At 49.8% G+C, this 21,937-nt stretch overlaps 1 protein-coding gene across 7 annotated transcripts; it reads right to left on the bottom strand.

The window, feature by feature from the left end:
* Window positions 1-851: 851 nt before the first annotated feature.
* Window positions 852-21,406, bottom strand: zbtb7a (zinc finger and BTB domain containing 7a). Of its 7 annotated transcripts, none has more exons than XM_081708407.1 (5): window positions 21,201-21,406; window positions 20,049-20,980; window positions 12,752-13,288; window positions 11,421-12,319; window positions 852-8,356 (listed from the first exon to the last, which is right to left on the bottom strand). In XM_081708407.1, exons 3-5 carry the CDS (start codon window positions 13,208-13,210, stop codon window positions 7,915-7,917), a joined length of 1,800 nt encoding a protein of 599 aa, XP_081564533.1. In that variant the 5' UTR covers window positions 13,211-13,288; window positions 20,049-20,980; window positions 21,201-21,406; the 3' UTR covers window positions 852-7,914. The 7 variants fall into 7 exon arrangements, with proteins under 7 accessions (XP_081564533.1, XP_081564528.1, XP_081564532.1 ...); XM_081708402.1 differs by having other exon boundaries at window positions 12,752-13,378; XM_081708406.1 differs by having other exon boundaries at window positions 19,834-20,980.
* Between the last annotated feature and the right edge of the window lie 531 nt (window positions 21,407-21,937).

Genomic DNA, 21,937 nt, shown 5'->3' on the forward strand with positions numbered 1-21,937 from the left:
GGTATAACCCGTGTGATACCCTGCTTTCAACTCAATCTGTTTGTGGAAAAAAAAAAAAAACACCCCTGATGAGAACAATGAAACCCCACAGCTTGGTCTGTTCTACTTAATTATTAATTTCCACTCAGTTGCTTGTTTCACAGTGCCTACTCCCCACTAAACATCATTATGGCAAGCTATAGCTTTTACTTTTCAGTATCTGACCTGGAATATTTCATCATTGTACCACGATGTGTTTAGATAACCTACTGCGCTAAAATCTGGCAAAACCAAACCTTATTAACTATGACTGTTGTCTGGCGGGTCTGAGGCTGGTGGGCGGAGTGCTATGTTTGCTGGGGAAGAGAAGACAATTTCATTCGAAATGCCAAACCCAAGGGACCATCAACGTCTGTCAAGACACTCACTGGGCTGTTGTTGTTAACTTAGTTACTTTGTCCATTCGAGGTCTATATGTACACGTCGTATTACCCAGTAACACGGAATTAACTAAAACAAAACGTCTACAATTTTCTTGCGATTTCTCACACAACACACACGGCCTAAGTTGGGTTCACAATTTAATTCAAACAACCATGCATAGGCGTTCGCGAGATGCCTGAATGCCCTTAGCTTGAAGTTTTGTGCCATCTTCTGGCCAATGATAGAACTGCAATCAGACAGGTGGCTGAATTCAAGAAAAAGCAGGTTTATTCTCATGATTTGTGGCTGGTTAAAATAATCGCTTATGGTAGATTTAGCCTGACTGCTTCTTCAACTCTGCCCAGTAAGCCTACATGTTTCATTAGGTTCCATCTCATATTAATATTAACTGCTTCTGATCTGGATGTAATGTAAAAGAGAGAGAGAAGTCGTAAACATTCTGCTTTTTAATAGAAAGATCTTATTTCTTAAACCAGGACACCAGACATTTTTTGGATATATTTTGTAAAAATAAACAAACAAACAAAAAATAAAAACAAAACCAATAGAATAAAATGGAAACCATAAAAGGAAAAATGGAATTATGATTTAGACATTGTACATTTAGTGGTCTCATATACAATACAAATTCTTTTCATCGCCAAAAGTGCAAATTCTCCCAAACTTGCCTGTCCCTCCTATAACAGACACTGAGGGACAGTGGAAAAGGAACAGGACTCGCTTTAAGCTGAAAGAGGACAGGACTACCACTGTCCAAGCCTGAGAGACTGGGAAACGCTCCGAGAGACTGGGAAACGCTCCGAGACACTGGGAAACGCTCCGAGAGACTGGGAAACGCTCTGAGAGAAATGGGAAACGCTCTGCCGCCCCAAGATCTGCCAAAGTGAAGCGTTCAAATGTGCCCAAATGCTCTTTGCAAACCAGAGGACTGCTGCTCAATGACTGTTTTTCTTCTGCACTCTGCACTGTGTTATATTCTTTATATAATCTCCATGAAGATCTGACAAAAATAAAGAATGTTGCATATATTCCTGCATATATTATCTATATTATTCCCTCTAACAGCTGAAATTTCAGAAGTGACTGAAAACTACTATAGTGTGCTTGTACAAACTAGCATTACGGTGGGAAAAGCAAAGAGAGGCATATGTGGCCCCTACATGTGACAGATGAATCGTTTTTCCCAACCTGACTGACACTGCATTAGAGATGTATACAGCTTTTTGCTACATTGGAGGGGTTTGACGGGACGAAGACCATCCCAATACCATTCTAAATGTATCCTGCAGTGTTATTCATTGTAAATATAAATTCTAAGAAGTCCTTTAAACATTTTTAGAGGTTTTTCCCTCCCCAAACATCACTGTTGAAGGGAGAAAGCATATATTGTTCGGCTCACTGTTGTTAACGTATTTTTTTTTCTTTTTTTTTAGTGGGGCGGCAGTTCAAATGGACTTCAACCCAAATATTACATATTCAAGTTTTTTTTTCTTTCTATGTAGTTTTTGCATTTAAATAACTCATCATATCCACAATGAGATAACAAAACAAAACCATATCAACACAGAGAAGAGAAAAAAACAAAACAAAATTAAACAGCAACAACAACTTTAACAGTAATAACCGATGGAGAAAGCGCGTGATATTCTGGATGGCCATTCGCAAAGTGCTTTTATTTATTACAATCACCAAGCTGCAAACAGCATGATGGCTTTGAGAAGCCCAGCTCACTGCCGACCTGCTGACCTTAGAGCTAGCGGAGCTCTGGCAGGGGACGGGACGGAGAACCCCACAGTTTAAGACCTCTGAATCTCCTTCTCCCTCCATCCCTACCCAACCCCTTCTCCTACCATCAATCCATGAGTGGGAATTTTAGAAGTTACGGAATGCATTCCAGATTCCTTGGTGGCTTCGGACCCGAAGTCTCTCTGCGACACAGTCTCTTCCGCCGACATTCTGTGGCTTAGTGTGTGGAAGGTGGCCAGCACAGACAGGCTATAAGCCCAGAGGAACAAAACAATATCTCTGCAGCCCTGGAGCCACCATTCAGTAAGCCTGTAGTGACAGACTCCTTTCGGGCACGCGTTTGCTTCAGCACACATGAACACACGTAACGTAGGCAAAGTAATGAGGGGACTACGGGCAGCTCGGTCCTATAACACATAGGTCCTGTCTCCACATGGATAGATAGAGTACAATAAAGCTTTGATTAGACGAAAGGCAAAAAACTGGGCTGGTACCAAACCAATGGACTGCAGTGTTGTTCAACCTGAGAAGCAACTGACTTAAAAGGATAGATGATTTCCCATAATACCCAGAATAGTGACTTGTGTTTTACACCACATTCCAACCCCCCCTCCCCCCGTACACACACGCACACACAGAAATGCACCAAAAATTCACTTCCAGCATCATGTCCACGGCCAGCGAAGCACGACCCGCTCGGGCCGTCATAGGCTTAGGTAGCTGCCATTCCTTCCTTCCTGCATGCAACGACACAGCACACGCTGCCATACCTTTCCCAGGCTTTCCAGGCCCCGAGGCGCACCCTGGTAAAAGTGCCCCTGACGCTCTCCATCCTGGGCAAACCCCCGGCTCCACCCACTAGGCTCTTAGTGCAACCCGGGCCGACCGGCCGCAGGCAGGAGGTAGGAGGCTCTCCGCAGGTCTGCAGGCGGAGCCGTGCCCTCTGCCTGCTCTGGCGTGTGGCAGCCTTCGGTGTTGCTAGGCTGCGGTCTCGCCTCAGCATCTGCACGCTCTGCTGCCGCCCTCACCGACTCCAGTCCCGTGATCATTATCATCGATTTCTTTTTTTAAATAATGCTTTTTGACATCCCATCCAATAAATAAAACAAAGACAACATTTGGATATAACGACATATCTGGCGTCTTGTAAAAGGGTTTGTGAGACACCTTCTCAGTGTAGCATCTTCCTAAGGAGTCATAGTAGGGGACTGAGGCTGGGGCGATTCACTGTCGTGGACTTTGTGATGAAGCCTCAGCCACGCTTCATATCCAAATCTTCACGGGCTTAACCGATCGGATTTGTCGCAGTTGATTACAAGAAAGGAGTTTCACATTCGGCCCCGTACAGTACTTCTGTAAACGTCCTACAACAGATCATGACTTTAATTAGACTGGTGAGAGACTCAGTGGGGACCGTCATTAGCAACTGGACAGGGAATGAAAACGAAAACGTCCTTTTGAAGAAAACCCCTCCCGATATGCTCCCGCGTTAAGGCACGTTCTCCCCCAGGTCTCTCCATCCCCTCACCCCACCCTCAGCCCAGGCCTCAACACCCCTACCAGACTCCTTGTGGATCCTTTTAAACAAAGCTTAAGTCCCAAGACAAGACCTTTGAGTTGCTGTGAACCAGCAGAAGCATCCTATTAGTCCACTGAACAGGTGTGTGAAATCAGGCATTTAGGTTTTGATCTGATGAACCTGCTGAACTGGGCTAGTCCCCAACACTGTATCTGTGTTAAGGAGCCTATGTTGGGGACAGAGTTTTTTTAACCACACAGAATCTTAAAAAAAACAAACAAACAAAAAAAACAACAACCTGTGTTATTCAATGTTCAGTAATATTCGCATTACAGGAGGATTCTGTCATCTGAAACCAAAGATATAATTAGGGATAAGAGAAATCTTATTCATCTTATACATATACGAGTAAAATTAATTCAAGTAATCCAGGCCTTTGTCTACTTTGGTTTAAAAGTGATTAATAAACATACAGTAGAAAAGGTGATGGAAGGATGGCTTAAATTACGCTGTGTTCACAGAAACTCAAAGGTCTTGCCGAGATTTCTAGCCCTGGTCCTCTGAGGACAAAGGTGTGACTTTTAGTGCAATACTCGTACTGTCTCAGCCAAAGCACCATATTCAGTGCTATCAGCATTTACACCCCCCACCCTGACACACACACACACACACTACCCCCATCCCTGCTACCTAAACCCCTAATCCACCTCCACCGTGTAAGTTCAGATCCCCTCACATACACTTCAACTTATACAAGAACCATTAACTTAGAAAGAAAATGTAGCAACACAATTTGCAAGGTAAAAGAAAACAGGCATTTCATCAACTAAAAGGTCAGTGACAGACAGAAAAGGAGGTCAAGTAATTTCTTTCTCCGCAATGAAATCCACTGCTACTTCTGCGTATGTAAAGAGGGGAGGTTTTGGGTGCGTCAGTGCTACCAGTTCAGAGCTACTGTGTGTGTGTAACACCTGCAAGCTGACTTAAAGAACAGAGTGTTAGAGACTGGTTATAAGTTGGCCGTCAGCGAAAGAAATCGTAATCGTAAAGATATGTTCCCAATAATGATTTAAGGCTGAACTAAAAATGTGTGAAGCGCAGGCAATCCGAACTCACGGCGCAGTGGGCACTGCGACATATGGGTGCGGCCCTGTAATAGCGGCCTAACCCTTTCCCTTTTATGACATGGACTACAGAGGTCGTCAACTGGGCGACCCCTGAGTCAGATCACAACGGGTATCCTGTCCTCTGCACATAATGACAGAAATAAGAGCAACAAACCGGTCAACTCTGTAAATGGGATATGCTTATTAAGAATTGCTGGAAGACCCCTGCAGACACACACACACACACACACACACACACACGTACGTGTGCAGCCACCCCTCACCTCCACCCCGTTCTACCCCACCCGAGCAACCACTGCTCTGAATTAAGACAGGTATTAAAAGAAAAAAAAAAAAAAAAAAAAAAAAAAAGATTGTTACATCAAATTAAAACTTCAAGTACAAAGAGATACATGGGGAATCATTTTCGTTTAGGGGTATTTTTAAAGTTTGCCTTTTTCCCCCATCAAGGCCAAAATACCATTTGGGAAACACAACTAGCTGAAGAACCCTGCAACTCTGTGACTGTACATGTCTTATTTTGGCAGCCAGTCTTAAAAACAAACAAACAAACAAACAAACAAAAACAAACAAACAAACAAAAAAACAATACAGACCAACTAAAAGAATGACCTAAGCGTCACCATACGGCTGGGCCTCATTTTATTTTAGCACATTCCTGCATTTGTTTTAAAGTACCCGTTTCTCTTGACAAAAAAAAAGTGCCCTTCTCAGTAACAAAGTGCAATCGAAACCTGCCGTTTTCCCATTAAGGTGCAAAGGACTTAAACGCTGGGCACGAGCGCTGTGGGAGGGGCTGCAGGCGTGTGACGCGGTGACGTCTGCGCTACAAACTCCGCGATAAAAGACAAAAAGAGGGATACGGTGTGACGTCAGGCCGCTGCAGCCGGCCGGTACGGCGAGAGCGTTGCGTGCATTCTCCAAAGCAGGCCGCATGCCCCCCACCCTCAGGATTCAGGCGCAAATCCTGCTAACTCTGCAAAATCCATCAAACTCTCTGGAAGACCTGGACCTCGTTCATTCAGCTCCCCTCGCTAAATGGGCCCTTTTAACAAACAAACAGCTAAGGAGGGGAGAAAAAAAAAAAAAGAAAACCAAAAAAAAAAAAACCCAGAGGCCATAACTGTGCAGCCACTGTGCCAAACCTTTTTTTTTTTTTTTTTTTCCGAGGGGAGCGTGTTTGGACGTGCCCACAAGCCTGACACGCCGGGGAGTGAGTCACGCAGCTAGGATGTGGCCAAGGGACAGCGTGGCACCTCACCCACCCTGCACCCCACCTCACCCCACCCACAGCCTACTGGGGACCTCCAAGCAAAGGGTGGAGGAAACAAATAGATCTAAGTGCACATACACTTCATCCCATGTTGAGTTGAAAGTGTTTTTTGGGTGGAGTTTTTGTTTTGTTTTGAGGAGCTGATTGGTTTGGAATCTCTCTCCGCCCCCCCTCTACCTGAGCACCCAGTGGGCATGGCCTGTCTCCTGGCCCCGACTGTATGCTAATGTGGCCTCCCGTATTGGACAGGTGTGTATCGCACAGGTCAGGATAAGTACTTTAAACTGCCTTTCCCACTCTTGAAATAGAACACTCTTTCTATCTTTCAGATATCTTTAGTAAAGCTGTGCAAATGCATAAAACGGGCTGGAGTCCGTCTCTCTCTCTCTCTCTCTCTCTCTCTCCCCATTCTCGGCTTTAGTGTACCAGCTATTTTGAAAACAGTGGTCCCCCATATCTCTCTCTCTCTCTCTCTCTGCGCTGGCAAACCCCTGCATAAACACACAACGTCAAACATGTGAATTCATACTTCGGGCGGGAACTTGTGGGTTCCATCAAGTGCTGAGTTCAGGACAAAATGGGTTTCTTAAATTAAATGCTTGCAAACATTCAGACAGTATTTTCCCCTTTACAAGCCACACTCGGGGAGAAACCCTTAAGGAAGATATAGAACCTTATCAATCTGTAGTATATCTCTTATAAAGGGACTGATATCATTATCACCTAATATATACACACACACGTATACAATGTAAAGTGTCAAGTACCCAAAACAGTCAACTCAAAGGAAAACATCAACGGCGGCCCAAAAATATTTAAGACAAACAAGAAAAGGAGGAGGAGGTGCTAAAGAGGAAAAGCAGGCGTGCAAGAGGTAAAGATTCAGCATGGTTGCTGTGGCAACCTGACGCCAGAAGTGCTTCAGCCCCTCCCCCTCGCTCCCACGGCTTAAAACGAACGAGCCCCCCAGAGCGGATTCGGCTCAGAATTTTAACCTTTGAAAAAGACAGAACCAGAGTTGGCTTTTTTTTTTTGTTGTTGTTGTTTTTACAGAGAGCGAAAGTAACACTTAAAATCAAACCCCTGTCTGATTCTTTCTGGTACATTTAGAAAGAAGGTGTTGCATCAGAATTGCATAATATTGCCATATTGATCGGAGACAATATAACGTTTTTCTTTATGGTATAAGTAAATGCTTTTTTGTTTTTTTAAACTGCATTAGAAAACGAGATTAACTTCTTGTTTCTCCCATCACACTTCGTCCACCTGTTGCACTGGTAGCAGCACTGAGCCAGGTGTTGGACACCCCACTTTGTATTAAGACAAGGCCCCGTGAACGCAACCTGGAGACGAGGAACCAGTGTCAACTGCATAGTAGCTCCGCCACCTGGTATGCATACGTTTAAGCCGTCGCGTCGAAGTCTATTAAAAAAAAAAAAAAAAAAAAAAAAGCAAAAAACCCCCAAAAAGAAGGAAACTAAGAGACTAAAATGAGGACCCAGAAAGATGGACCCAGCACAGGTGAGTGACCTGAAGTGCTCTTCACTCGTCCAACCAGCCAGGAACTTTAGGCTTTAGGTCTCTATGCTGAATGTTAAAGAAACATTTTTTTAAAAAAGAAGAAAATTAGAAACGGAAAGTAAGAGATTAAATTTTTGTGACACCCTGATTTGGTTTTTTTTTAAAGAGGATCATGTAGTTGTTTTTTTTGTTTTTTTCTTTCTCTCGTTTGCTTTCATTTTTCCTGTTTTTTGTTTGTTTTCATTTGTCTTCCCCCTCACACTGTGCAGCAACCCTGCTCCTCTTCACCCCCTCGCTGCCCGGCTTCATGGCGTGGCTGAGTCCCTCTGCCTCACGCCTCCGTCTCCCCGACCGTGGCCGTCGGGGCTGTGCGGTGGGCTCCCGGGAGCGTCTTCCGTCGCCGGTTCCCCGCCGTCAGGGTCGCCGCGCCGCCGACCCCGGACCAAGCGCGGCCCCGGACCGGCCAGTTCCAGGGGCGGCTCCAGCAGGTCAGGCTCGCGCACGCGGGGCTTGCGGCCACGGCGGGATGGGATGCCGTTACAGCCGTCCTTCTTCAGGTGGCGGTGCAGGTGATCCGAGCGTACGAAGGTCTTGAAGCAGCTGGAGCACTGGTAGGGCCGCAGACCCGTGTGCACGCGCATGTGGTTCTTCAGATCGTAGTTGTGGGCGAAGGCGGCACCACACTGCGTGCACAGGTACGGCTTCTCTCCTGTGTGCTTACGCATGTGAACCTTCAGCTTGTCCTGTCTGCAAAAAACGCAATGAAAACAGATATTTTGACATAAAAGGGCTCACAGTGACATATATTCACTAAAGACTGACCTTACCGGGGAACAACAAAGCTATTAATGGGTCATTTCATAAAAGAGATTTATTCTCATCTCTCCTGTGATGTACAATAAGCATGTTACTGTTTTACTATAGAAACAGAAACAATTTTACATGAATGGGACCATCATAGTGATCAGACAGACATTGCACAAATCACACACACGCGCGCACACACACGCGCACACAATTAATGATCTATGGGCTGTCCATGCAAGAAAATACGATGTCACGTTTAAATCAAACAGCCTAAAGGGCTATAACTATTCTCAAAAAGAATCCACCTTTCTTCCAAAGGATGGTGTAGGCCTGATTATCTTGCAACATATGTTTGCTCCCAGAAGACACCAGGTCATGTGGGGACGTGGGCCATAAAGCTCAAATCTTTATCGCTATCGTTTCTCTGTCGGGCAATGAAGAACTGGACGGCTCAATGTTCAACACTGAAGGCTCCCACAGGAGTAGGGCAGGGGGGCAATGTTTTATCATAGTAGAGCACTCGGATTTACTCATACCGGGGCAGGCAACGGCCAGCCTATGGTGATGCATGCGTGGAATCTTTCTGGTTTTACATGGCCAGCACGAGGACGCCTTCCGGAACATCGCGACATCAAAGGAACAAGTAGAATCAAACCGTAGGCTCATCAAGATCTGTTCAGGAACGGCAGCGTTTAACCTTCACACACACTCTAGTTTGATACACAGTCAAGACATCACAAGCTGCGCTGGGGGGAAAAAAAAATCCACTAAAATAAACATGGAAATGTGTAAAAACATTCAAGTCCATAAATCTAGAAGGAGTGCTCGAATGGTCAATATAGCTAAAAGATTTCTAAAGACCGTTTAAATATAGAAGCATGGAAGTGTGAGGGAAAGGGCATTCTGTGTCTAGCAGGGAACAGTAAGGGAGCACTCTTGTGCTACTAAGAGGAAGGCCTTGTGTTTGTGTGTGTGTGCGCGCGCGCGTGTGCAAAGTGTGTCTTTGTGTGCGTGTGCGTGTGTGTGCGTGCGTGCGAGTGTGTGTGCGAGTGCGTACGTGTGTGTGTGCGTGTGTGTGTGCGAGTGCGTGCGTGCGTGCGAGTGTGCGTGCGTGCGTGTGTGAGTGCGTGCGAGTGTGTGCGTGCGAGTGTGTGTGTGCGCGCGCGAGTGCGTGCAAGTGTGTGTGCGAGTGCGTGCGTGCGCGCGAGTGCGTGCAAGTGTGTGTGTGTGTGTGCGAGTGCGTGCGTGCGTGCGAGTGTGTGTGTGTGTGTGTGCGCGCGAGTGCGTGCGTGTGTGTGTGTGTGTGTGTGTGAGTGCAGGACCTCTACATGCGCTTCACTCCCCTCTCCCCCTCCCCCATAGCCTGTGACCAGGGCAGAGTACAGCTAAATAAACTACTGCGGCTAGCCAGCCCGGAACTGAGGAGGCTTACTGTACAAATACACACACACACACACACACACACTTACCTATATAAACACCCAGACATACAGGCATAACCACACATATGCACCAAACACATGCACGTATACACACACACACACACACACACACAAACAGACGAAGCACATGTGTTTAGGTCTGCCTTCATGGGTGCATTCTCCCCCTTGACATCTCACACATGTGCAAACACCCTGCATATGTGTGAGATTCTGAAGCTGAGAACTCACTGTAACCTATATACTGGTGCACACAGGCACGCACACACAGGCACACACACACACACACACACACACACACATACAGGCACACACACACACAGGCACACACACAGGCACACACACACAGTCCCTATGGGACAGTGTAATAAAGTGGTGCACTGACAGAATTAAATTATTTAAAGGACAGGATTGATTTATTACAGTGTGAGGAAGACGCACTCTTAACCCTGATCAAACAGGATTAAGATTACAATGCCCCTTCCCACTGTCTGCTGCATTTAGAGACACCCGCCACAAAACAGTCTCCTGGATATTTTCAGTGCGGCGTCTATTTCCAATGCAAGTCCCCTGATTAATTCATCAAGGGGATGGTTTCATGGAAGAAGTGAGGCGCTTAAAGGCATCCCAGCACCTCAGTTTTCATCAGAAGGCCATCGCAAAGAGGGCCATTTGTGTAGCCGTGTGTGCGCCCGGGGGGGGGCAATAATCAACGTAACACCCAGGATCACAAGTTCAAATAACTCACTGGCATAGATAGGGCACCAATCCGTAATCCCGTTTAATATCGGTATGGAGCAGTTTACAGCGGCCTCATCTCTGATAAGTGGCAGCCAAACCATGCCATCACAGCCCATTTTTATTGGATCCCCCCTCGTTAAAATTCCGGGACTTTGTCATGCAGGCTGCCTGTCACTATAAAATGTTGTTTTATAGCTGCATGCAGCCTCCTGGCACACACAGTACCTGCCCCGTTTCACTGTTCCTTAGCATTTTAGGTTTGAGTTAGCAAAAACGCTACTGCTGACAGGCTACACAGTTGCTAAATTTACAGCAGGCCTGCCTATTGTAAACATGCCTGTCGAGCCTGGCGAGGTAGTTGTGCCAGCCTGCACCCCCAACCCCCTCAAACACAAGCTTCAACTTTTTTTCTTCCTTTTTGACATTTTTTTTCCCCCTTGCCTGCCAGTTTAGTGGTGGTCCTTCCCCAGTGTAGCAGCTTTGTCGGCCTGTTCATTGCACTGAAAGGAAAAAAGGCTGAATCCTTGGCTCCGAGGTTAGCCAATACTGTCTTTCCCTCTTGATGACAACACAGCCTATTACGTGCTTGCGGAGCCCTGGGCAGCACATGGCACAGCTGTGATTCAAACCTCTTAAGGCGGTATGGTCTAAATTTGCGCCGCTTAGTGCGAGTAGTCCCTCACGTTAAAAGACGAGTATAAAAACAAAAATAACCAAAAGGATGGCAGGAGCAGAATATTATCTAACTTTACCAGAGGAAAAGAGTTCTTAACAATGTGAAACGACTCTCCGTTCTCCTTAAAAGAAGCGCGTTTCTGGCTTACCTGGTGAAGCGTACTTTGCAGATGGCACACTCGTAGGGCTTTTCTCCCGTGTGTGTGCGGATGTGGCGCGGAAGTTTGCCTGCGCCTTGAATGACCTTGGAGCAGATGGGGCACTTCTGGAAGGCCTTGGAGCGCATCTTCCTCTCTCCGCCGCCAGCCACACCCCCAGCGCCTTGGTGTGCCCCACCGCCACTGCCTCGCACAGGCCAAAGGGGCAGCAGTCCCTGCGTGACGGCCGCGCTGGCCACCTCCTCGTGCTGGGCACTGTTAAAGTACTTCAAGTAAAACTCCACGTCAGGCTCCTCGGCGTCGGGGCCCTCGTCTTCCTTCCCGGGCGGCTTCTGCTTCTCTATGGAGTCCATCATCTGTTGCAGCAGGGCACTGGCAGGCCCGCGCTGTTCCTCCGCCTCCAGCCCCGCCTCCCGCCCCGCCTCCCGCTCCGCCTCCCGCTCCGGCTGGTGGAGGTAGAAGTGTCCGTTCTCCCCCGGGCCGTAAAAGCGCGAGAGGACTTCGGCGCCGTTGCCACGCGCCCATGCCAGCGCCTCCTCGGCGGCAGCGGCACCCGGCGGCCTGTCCCGCCGCACCTTCTCGTCGTCGGGGTCATCGTCGTCGTCGTCGGGCTCAGGCGGCAGTGGCTGGGTCAGGACGTGGGCCAGCGGGGAGAAGTAGGTGGCCGGGCCGGGGGCCCTGCCGTTGCTATCGGCGCCGTTGCGCTGGCTAAAGTGCAGGTGTGCGGGCGGGTCCCTGAGCTCTGGCGTACTGCAGCTGCTGCTCCAGTGCGCCCCCCGCTGGAAGAACTCCAAGTACTCGCGGGCACGCAGCCGGCGGGCGCGCTCCCCTCCGCTCCTCCTGTGCGCCTCGTCATCCTCCAGCTCATCCTCACCTTGCTCACTGCTCACCTGCAACCAGCAAACACAACCACAGCGTATCACTGGACACAGCAGTTCACTTAAGCTGCTTAAGATATCACCAAACACAGTCTTTAGAAATGCTTGCTCAATCACTGCTTGCATTTCTACCCTTTTTCCTGTTAATATATACTGATTAATTATATATATAATTTTCTGAAATCAGAAAACACATAGCAAGACTGTCTGAAGCTAAGTGGAGCGCATGGTCCTTGGTCCTTTTAAGGTAAGCTTCTTACACCCCTAGGACTAGCCAGCGGGTCTAAACTCTCATTCCTCAATCTTGTACCCGTCATACTAGTCTCAGTACAGTTCCTGAATAAAACACAGGACTTACTGAATAATATGCCTGAAGACAATAAGTAAATAATAGCCTGGTGTTCAGAAGGTTAACCATGACAGCGTGGGAGCAGGGTTACCCACCGGCGGGGAGAGCACTTTGGTGTCCAGCAGCTCCGTACAGACGTCCTGGACGGGTGAAATCTCGAGCAGGCGCGCAGCGCTGAGGATATCGCCCACGCTGCTGCGGCTGACCGTCAGCGTGGCCGTGTAGGCGAAGTCCAGCAGCGCGGCCAGCGCCTCGGCCCGCACGAAGTCCAGCGCGTACACGCTCTGGCGGTCGGCCGCCAGGCCCGAGGTGAACAGCTTGTGGAAGTAGCTGCTGCAGGAGGCCAGCACGGAGCGGTGGGCAGGGAACTCTCGCTCCTGCGTCACCAAGAGCACGTCACACAGCAGGCCGCTCAACCGCTGGCGGTTCAGGCCCTCCAGTAGGTCGGCGCTGTGCTCGGGGAAGGGGATGCCCACGGGTCCCTCCACCACCTCGCCCGTTGACCCTGCCGCGCGCCCAGCCCGCCCGCCCCGCCCACCGGCGCCCGACGACATCTTCCACCAGCCTGCCGCCGAGCCGCCAATCGCAGCCGCCGTCTGCGCCTCCGTCCTGCCGCCTGTCCGTCCGACTGTCTGCGAAGAGAAACGCACGACGCAGCTTCAGTCCGGGGTTAGGGCTTCCACTGTAGCATCATATGGGCTCTGTTGGGTCCACACGAACTGCTGGAAACAGAAGATTTCACCGTTGGTTAATCGATGAAAACTCCAGTGTGAGAAGATACCGAGAAGGGAGTATCTGTGCGAGTCGTTCTTCCTCTTCTCTGTACAGCGTCTCTTAGTTCGGGATCTCACTTCCTTGTGGGGTGAAGCAACATTTCTGCCATTATCGTCAAGCGGCGAATGCAAATTCGACGCAGGAGACGAAAAGCTAACAGAACGAGGCCTAACGGTTGCCTTTATCAAAGGCAGCGAGGCAGAAGACCGCTGATCAGGACCGCAGGACAGTTCCAAACAGCAGTGTGAAGTGAAAGTTAAAAAGATTATGAATGTTAATGACACACAGCGGGGGAATAACATACAACATGCCGGCTCCAGCATAAGCCGCTTCAGTGAGCTGCATCTCCCCCTGAACCCAGTGGCAGCACCAGGTTTGAAAACGTTGACTATCATCTCAGTGTTATCAATAACCCCATAAAAGCCTCCAGATATGCTACATGAGTTCCATTTGACGCACCTCTGCAAGCCTGATATACTTGGACCTACTATTCTGATGTGCCTAGCTATCCTGTGTTATTATAACTGAAGAGAGTGTCTTCCTGGAGAACGTTCCAAATTAGTCGCATCTGCGCGCCTTAAACTCGGAGGCTCTATACAGCACGGTATCCTTAAGATACTTTAAGTAGTCCCACCACTCGTATAGACTGTGTCGGACTGTGATCGAGTGTTTGTGCTGCAGTTGGGTGACAGAGGGCAGGAGAGGTGTGGAAAGAGGTGAGGGGAGAGGAGAGGTGAGGGGAGAGGAGAGCATGTCACAGTTCAGACTCAGCACGGTGAAAGTGAGACAGAGCAGGGCGGCATGTGCACTCAGTGGCGTGCGGTGGGAGTCACAGTTCATGTCACATGGATGGAGGGTGTGAGGGTAGGGGCTACGCTGTCGAGTGCAGGCCGGAGTGGAAAAAAACCCCACTGGTGGAGGAGGAGGAGGAGGAGGAGGAGGAGGAGGAGGAGGAGGACATGCGCGGGGCTCTGAGGGAGCCGTATTAAATAGGGAGGTTGTCAATCCGGTCTGAGCCGGTTTCCCCACCCTGCGCTTGTGTGCCAAGTTTCAGGAAAGCCTTGCCCCCTTTGCTCACGTGTGGGGGAAAGATTAAAACGATCGACCGCAGCCGTGGGGGGGAGGAGGAAGTAGGGAGGGGGGCACTTTGGAAAGCAACCCTCCACAATTTGTCGACTGAGCACGAAAGCCAAGCGGGCGAACTCCCCTCACCCCTTGCTTCCGTCTGGCAGATCCCCCGGCGCAGGAGGGGCCCAGGGGAGAACATGCTCCATAAGAGCATTTGACTGGCATTCCTTCAGCCCAAGCCCCTGGTATGTAGGCAGGACCTGCTCGGCCTGGGCACACGCCCTCTCAGAAACCTGCTTCCGTCCCCACCTACCGCTCCAGCTGGCACCGTGTCAGCACCCTGCAGAGGTCACGCTCAGGTAAACCACAGCGTAAACGTTCCAAACAAACCCGTCTTTCATTTTCTAATTCAACCCCATTTTCTACCTCAAGGTTCGCAGGTTCCCACCAGTTCTCCAGCAAACAGCCCCATCTGCCTGGGTTATCCACCCAGGACATTTCACGATAGGCAGGAAACGATCTTTTCACTGACACTGCCCCAACACAAAAATAATGATTTTAGCCACTACGTATTACGAATGACAAAAATACTTTAATCTAGGGCACATACGCAGCACACAACTTCCTATATAGCGCCCCTCAGGGAAACCTTTCCAACAATAGTTCCACTCTAGACCACGGCTTGGCTGGTTTAAGTTGAATGGTAATGCCCATAAGTGCAGCACTTTAGCCCCTGTCAGCTATGACACCCCCCCCCCCCGCCCCATCACACACACACCCCTCGCTCCCAGCAGCCTGGAGCTCATTTCACTATCTTTCCCCCACAGCTCATTTGAATGAGCTGTAGAGGGGAACGGCGGAATGGTCAGGAGTAGTGGACGAACGCCTGTCAAGCTGCGGGCTCGCGCCCGGCTGGAGGCTCGTGCCCGGGCCCACCTCCCGATCTGCACGAGAGCCTGGGACAGGGGTAAGCGGCACGAGGAGAGGAGCCAGGTTTACAGGAGCGGCAGACGCCCAGGGAAGGGACGTCAGGAGACGAGCTCCTGCGCTCGGGCTGGCAGGTGACGCCCGTGTCCCAGAATAAACCCGGGCTAGGCTGACAGAGAGGAAACACCGCAAACAAACCTGATCCTCACACCTTCTCATGGCTCCAAACATTCCTCATCACTAATTCATGGCTGCCGGTGAAGGGGGCGGGGCCTGGCGTCTCTCCGGCTGGGGCCGCGGCCGCTCGCACGCATTCGTGGCTGTGACGCTGCTTTGCAAGGCAAAGCGCCGCATGCTCCGATCGTCCATCCCTCCCACCTCAGCTGAGCCTGCCTGTCCCGGCTGAAGCAGAGCGAGATTACCGGGGCTTCCTAGCCTAGTTCTCTTCCCAACCAGTCCTCGACACCGAGTTTCGGACTATCCATATATGTTTTTGAGAGGCTTACTGAAAGTAAAACTCGTTGAAAGTAAACACTCTTAATTACTTACCTGTAACTATATACCCGAGTACTCATATGATAGTTACTGTACAAAATGTTTTGTTTCAGCAAACAATGTAATACCTTCTTAAATTATGCTTAATTACTATAAAGGAGGAGGTGTATATTCATCTAACCTTGTGCAACACCAGACATCGCACTGTTGTTACAAACGAACCTGTCCGAATAGTGTAAGCAACCCTTCCAGAGATAACTAAGTGCAGCGCTAGCTTCTGTGAAGGGAAAAAAGGCAACGTCTTTTGAACGTGTTAAAGGAGTAGGTTCCTCTTCACCTCAAATGACTCTGAAACGAGCACAGTTCAGCATGGCATGCGAACTGGATTGGATCATAAATTTCTATCAAGTGTAAATGGACACCTCAAATTGAAACATCTTAGCTGAGCACATGCCACACATTCCAGAAACACACACAGAGTTATGACACAAACCAAAACAATCCGAGGTGTTTTTCAGCGCAAAGCACACCAGTATTTTATATTAGGGTGTGTTTTAACCCACCACGCCCACCATGATTGCCCCCATTATCTCAGTGTACCTTGCCCCAGTCACATTTTATGGTGAATTTACTGATGAGATCAAAACACAGCATTCATCTGCCATGCACGAGGATTCCCATGCTGGAAGATTACTCCCACGCACACGAGCTGACACACTCCGCGTGCCGTAGGTCCAGTACCTTGGCGGAGGGCAGAGAAAAGTGGAGTGGACAAGCTCCCCCCGACCTCCATGTCCACTCAGTGTGTGTGTGATTAGTGGCGTTGCCTCGGAGACAGAGAGGGAGGGGAATTCACAGCCTGCAGGTCGGCAGGGTTCAAGGTCAGAGCCGAGAGGATATTAGCGGATAATCGGAAACACTACGGAGAGGGGGGTGTCTCATTCCAAGAAGAACAGGATTTTGAGCAAGGCCTTGGATATGAGTCACTCCTGCCAGCCGTGGTTAGAGAAGCCTGATTGGCCACACGAGTGCAAGCAGGAAGTGGGCGAATGACTGATAAAACTGGAGTTGTGGGGTTGGGCCATTTCGCTGGAGATATGTCAGTAGCCTGCCAAAAATCCAGGCTTGTGTTCACAATGCCCCCTGAAAGGTAGTGGGCGAGGCCACTTACCAACCAACGTACACAACACACGAGTTGACTCAAGTCTGTCTCAGCCATGTCAGAGGCTGTTCGCTTTCTCTAGAAGTACAAAACCAGCATCCGACCCCACATAACCCCGGGCTTGTGCTCCACCGGACAGTTAATGCAACTTATGTCGTCTGGCTCAATAAATGTTTTAGTGCAAGGAACTTGCGTTGTTTTTGTGGAGAAGTCTCAAAGTTCCAGCAGAGCCTTTCCGTCAGAACGGAATAAAACGTCCAGAGGCTTCCGAATGAGCGGTGGCGTGCCGGCATTCCCCCCCCCGGATCAGACGGGAGGTTAGACCTGAGTGCGAAAATGTCCTGCGGCCCCCTCATAGTTTGACCAAAGTTTTCCAGGCCCGATTCCCTGCATCTGGCAGTGGGCTGGCCGCAGCTCCGGCGAGGCTGCGGGACACTGCGGCCGAGCTTACAGGAAACCCGTGGGGAAGAGAGAGACCGCCCGACACGAGCCCCTCCCCCGGAAAACCGTGGCCGCGGCGGCTCTCGCGTTTCCAGTGCCCTTGCGTCGGGCCTGTGGCTCCTCTCTCTCTCTCCCTCTCTCTCTCTGTCTGTCTCTCTGTCTGTCTCTCTATCTGTCTGTCTCTCTCTCTCTTTCGTGCTCCCTCTCCCTCAGTCTCTGCTGCAGAGGGCCTGGCAGGATGGACGGAAGATGACTTCCTGCGTGAATCCGGCGGCGGTGTAACAGAACCTGCTCTGTTATCAGATGTCCAGCTCCCCCAGATGCTACGCCGTGACCCTTTCTGCTGCTGCTCCCACTTCCTCCTGCGCGCCTTCGCCGAAGAGGTGAACAGGCTCCTCACGTGTCCCCGCCTCACCCAACGCGCCCTCCTCCCCCACCACCTTGTCTCGCCCATGTCTCTCGACGACGGCGTGTAGGTAAGTGTGTCAAGGACTCCTCTGCATGCTGGGGGCCACAGCGCCGTCACAGTGAGCGGAGTTGATCGAGGGAATGACCTTCCAGGTAAGTAAGGCAAGCAGGGGCCCCGGGCCCCGGGCCCCCAACCTCCCCGCGCACAAGGCCAATAAGTGGACAGAGGCCCTTTAAAGAGCGCAATGAGAGCATAATGAGATGAGCTCTCTGATTACCGATAGGAAGGTCGGCATGCTGATGTCCAGCTCCCAGTGTTCGGGCCTTTCGTTCGACCATTTTAAAAAGTGCTTCACAAAAACCCACTCAAGCTGTCGCCCTGCTCAGCTGCCCGCGACTACAGCTCCATGTCCAGAAGCGTTCGCCACCAGTCTGACAGCTCCTCCAAGGTGCGTCGGTTTAAAAACACACCAACACACCCAGCTGCCCCGAGTGATGTTTTATGTATACAGTAGTCTGAACTTTCTGAATATGAAAGAATGGTAAATCTTAACAAGAAACATATGTTTAGTTTTAACTTCCAATCAAAGGAGAGGGATCTCATGGCACATGTAACTCAGTACATTCAAAGTAACAAGCGTGAAGTATTAAATCTACACAACAGCACTGAGGGTGTGTGTATAGTGACTATGCATAAAAATTGCTGCGTGAAAAGGAATTATGCACAGTCAAAACAAAAACAAATCTCCATCTGCAAATCTAGTCTAGTGACAGGTGACACTTTCTTTTTACATACATGAATATTTTAGTGAGAAATTAGTCCTGCCAATTTTGGTTTTACGTTAAGGAAGACCGACGTTAGTGTTTACTGCATGGGTGGTGCTTCTGAAGCGCTCTCACACACACATACACACACACACACACACACACACACACACACACACACACCAAGGTTCTCTGGTGGCCTCATAACATTCCTACGTAGGTGTCGCGACCCAAAGCGACCCCGCGGTAGATTTACCAGTATACAAAGTCCAATCAAGTGGGCATAGATATGTGTGTCATTCATGCAACAAGTAAGAGACAATGAAGATTGGCCTCACCCCTGACAAGACAAGGAGCCAGTTCTGTGTATTGTTCAGACACAGGGCGTCATCTGCGAATAAAAATACCCCTCGCGCCCTCCCTGTACCCGCACCAGTGAAAACGAGTCGAGCAAGTATGGGTTGGAAATCATCCGCATACATCCTTGAATAAAAAAAAAAAGAGAGAGAAAGAGACGAGAGAGAGAGAGAGAGAGAGAGAGAAAGAGAGAATGTGTGTGTGTGTGTGTGTGTGTGCGCGCATGTTTCCAGCCTTGGCTCCATATGCAGGACACCCATGCAGTGTTGCTCTGACTGAAGTCATGAGACACTACCGAAGCCCCTCAGTTAGAGAACAGTGAGGGGGATGTGCACCGAGACTGAACTATATAAAGTATGAGGAAGGGGTTAGAAACACACCAACCACATCTGCCAGCGGAAGGGACTGAACGCCTGCAGGTCCAGGGTTCGGTGATTTCGCTTTGTGGCATAAATAAACGGCACTTTTTCATCACACGTTAGCAGTGAGCTTGAGGTGAGCACAGTTCTTCTACACACAGCAGATGTGTCAAAACTCAAGGACCAGCAAAGTCACGAAATGCCGTCCAACTCTGCGATTCAGACTTCTTTTTTTTTTTTCTTTTTTTTTTTTTTTAAAGAACTTGCCTACAGCCAGCTTGTGCCTACCGGTTAAAGTAATATTTATGAACAATGAAGCACATTTTTAATGGGTCACATTCTAGACTTATTGGCAGCACATTAGAAAAAGTCATTCCCCCAAAAGTTAAAGTTAGCGGGACGTGACCTCTCCGGGCCGTACCTTAGAGCTGCGAGCCCCTGTCTCCCATCTCCGCCTGCAACTGGGTCAAGCACTCTGCTCAGCCAAGCCTAGTGCCTCTCTCCCTCTGTCCTCTCACTAGTCCTCCACTCGCCTGTCTTCTCCACTCCGGGCAGTGGAGAGAGAGAGAGAGAGGGAGAGAGAGAGAGAGAGAGAGAGAGAGAGAGAGAGAGAGAGAGTGTGGTGGGAGTGCTTACCGGCCAGGCAGAAATGTGTCTCTTTCCGTGGGCCGGCAGTCTGCCCTGCCTGCCTCCGTGTCTGGGCAGGAACCTGCTCTGGAGCAACTGCAGACGGGAAACTTCCAAGTGGCCCGATCCACAGGCAAGCCCTTGCCTGATCCCACACAGGCAGACACCTACTAACTCTCCCTTGTGCTCCCCACCCCTCTATTTTCAGCCCACTGCTCTGGCTTCACTTCCCCCTCTGCGATTGGCCTGACAGCTGCTTACTCACCACACCTCCCCACAGGGATAGGCTGCTGGCTGTTCCCTTTCCTGTATGGCCAAAGGCAAGGTACTCTGGGATGTGGAGTTCTTGAAAGCTACTTCATCTGTTTCTGGGCCACTGCTGTGAACTACAAGTCCCAAGAAGTCCACTCTCATCAACCCCCACACCTCGGAGCCCTGGTTCAACGTAAGCACTCAAAGCTGAATTATACACTACGGTGTGTTGCCAGCAGGATGCCAGGTATTAAGAGTACGGACCAGCCATCAAGCAGGGACAGGACACGGGACAAAATGAAAAACTCCCAGCACTCCCAGTCAAAACCACGCAACACAATGCTAACATGTCGCTAGCCTGAATAAATAACGTAAGCACTCTTGACCTAAATAAGACTTTTAAGCCAGCCTGACATTTCCCAAAACAGCAGGAAAAGGACAGCAAAAATAAAAATAAAAGTCCAGGAGATACGGGGCGCTGAAAGCTCCGACACCAGGTGTTTGTTGCAGCCGGTTCTCTGCGACGACAACAAACCCAAAAGCGAAGGCTGTGACACACCACTTTACCTTGTCCCGTGGTGTTAATGTTGGTTCGTCCTTCCTCGCATACTGCCTCACTCCTTTACTTTCAACTCCAACTCCCCCGCCACGCTGAAGTGCTAATACCCCGAAGTTCAGCAAAGCAATACCTACACATGCAAGGTGAGTCGAATGAGTTAGGCTGCACACAGACGAGGAACTCAACTACTCAACACTTAGCAGCCCCCTCCCAACCCCCCTTGCTCTCTCGCTCTCTCTCTCTCTCTCCCTCTTTCTCTCCGTTCCCCTCCCTCACTCCTTGCTCCCTCTGGTCGACGGGCCCTGGCCAGACAGTAGGGTGACGGGTGGGAGGTGTTGGGCTGAGCTCACCTGCGATGGCCGTGGTGCTGCTTGTTGTGGCTCCTCTCCTCTCCTCCTCTGTGGAGCGCTCTCTCTCTCTCTCTCTCTCTCTCCCTCTCTCCCCCTCACACACACACACACACACAGTCTCTCTCTTTAGCTGTCCCTGCTCCTCAGAGCTCCGTATGCGCTAAACAGGCAGCAGCAGATCAACTCAATTCCCTTCCTGGTTTCTGGAGGGCAAAGAGGTCCCTCCCTTTCTCTGTCTCTCTCTCTCTCTCTCCCTCTCTCTCTCCCTCTCTCTCTCCCTCTCCCTCTCTTAAAGAAACAGCATTCTCCTCACCGGTCTCCTCCACACCTCTCTGGGGAATACAGTAAAATTATATTACCATGTGACAGTGTTAACAATCTTTTGTCATAAAAGCAGGTTGCAGAGTGCAAGCGAGGTTTCCCATAAGCTCTGGCTGTGTTTTCACAAAGTTATTCAGCCAGGCATGACATTTACAGTGAGCGAGAGTGTGTGCTAAAATTATGATTGTAACCGTCCTTTTCTTTCTGAAGTGGCTCTGTGGAACAGAGTCACACCCACCCATCCCACAGCCTGAGGTCATGGAGTCCCACCCCAGAAACAAGCCTTGGCACATTCCGAAACACTCAGGGTCTGCCAGCAACACCCCCCACCACACACACACACACACACACACACACACAATGCTGTCTCACTTACGCGGCTCAATGCACTGCCTCTCAAGGGTCTTCAGTGTGAG

This window comes from Electrophorus electricus, chromosome 26 (assembly GCF_041902795.1).
Source record: "Electrophorus electricus isolate QZ-2024a chromosome 26, ASM4190279v1, whole genome shotgun sequence".
NCBI classification, from domain to species: domain Eukaryota; kingdom Metazoa; phylum Chordata; class Actinopteri; order Gymnotiformes; family Gymnotidae; genus Electrophorus; species Electrophorus electricus.

Coding starts and splice junctions, on each gene's coding strand:
- zbtb7a (XM_081708408.1), bottom strand. CDS start 13,210: ATGTCGTCGGGCGCCGGTGGGCGGGGCGGGCGGGCTGGGCGCGCGGCA. Junction 12,320..12,751: donor CCAAAGTGCTCTCCCCGCCG/GTGGGTAACCCT, acceptor TGCTGGTTGCAG/GTGAGCAGTGAGCAAGGTGA. Junction 8,357..11,420: donor TGCAAAGTACGCTTCACCAG/GTAAGCCAGAAA, acceptor CGTTTTTTGCAG/ACAGGACAAGCTGAAGGTTC.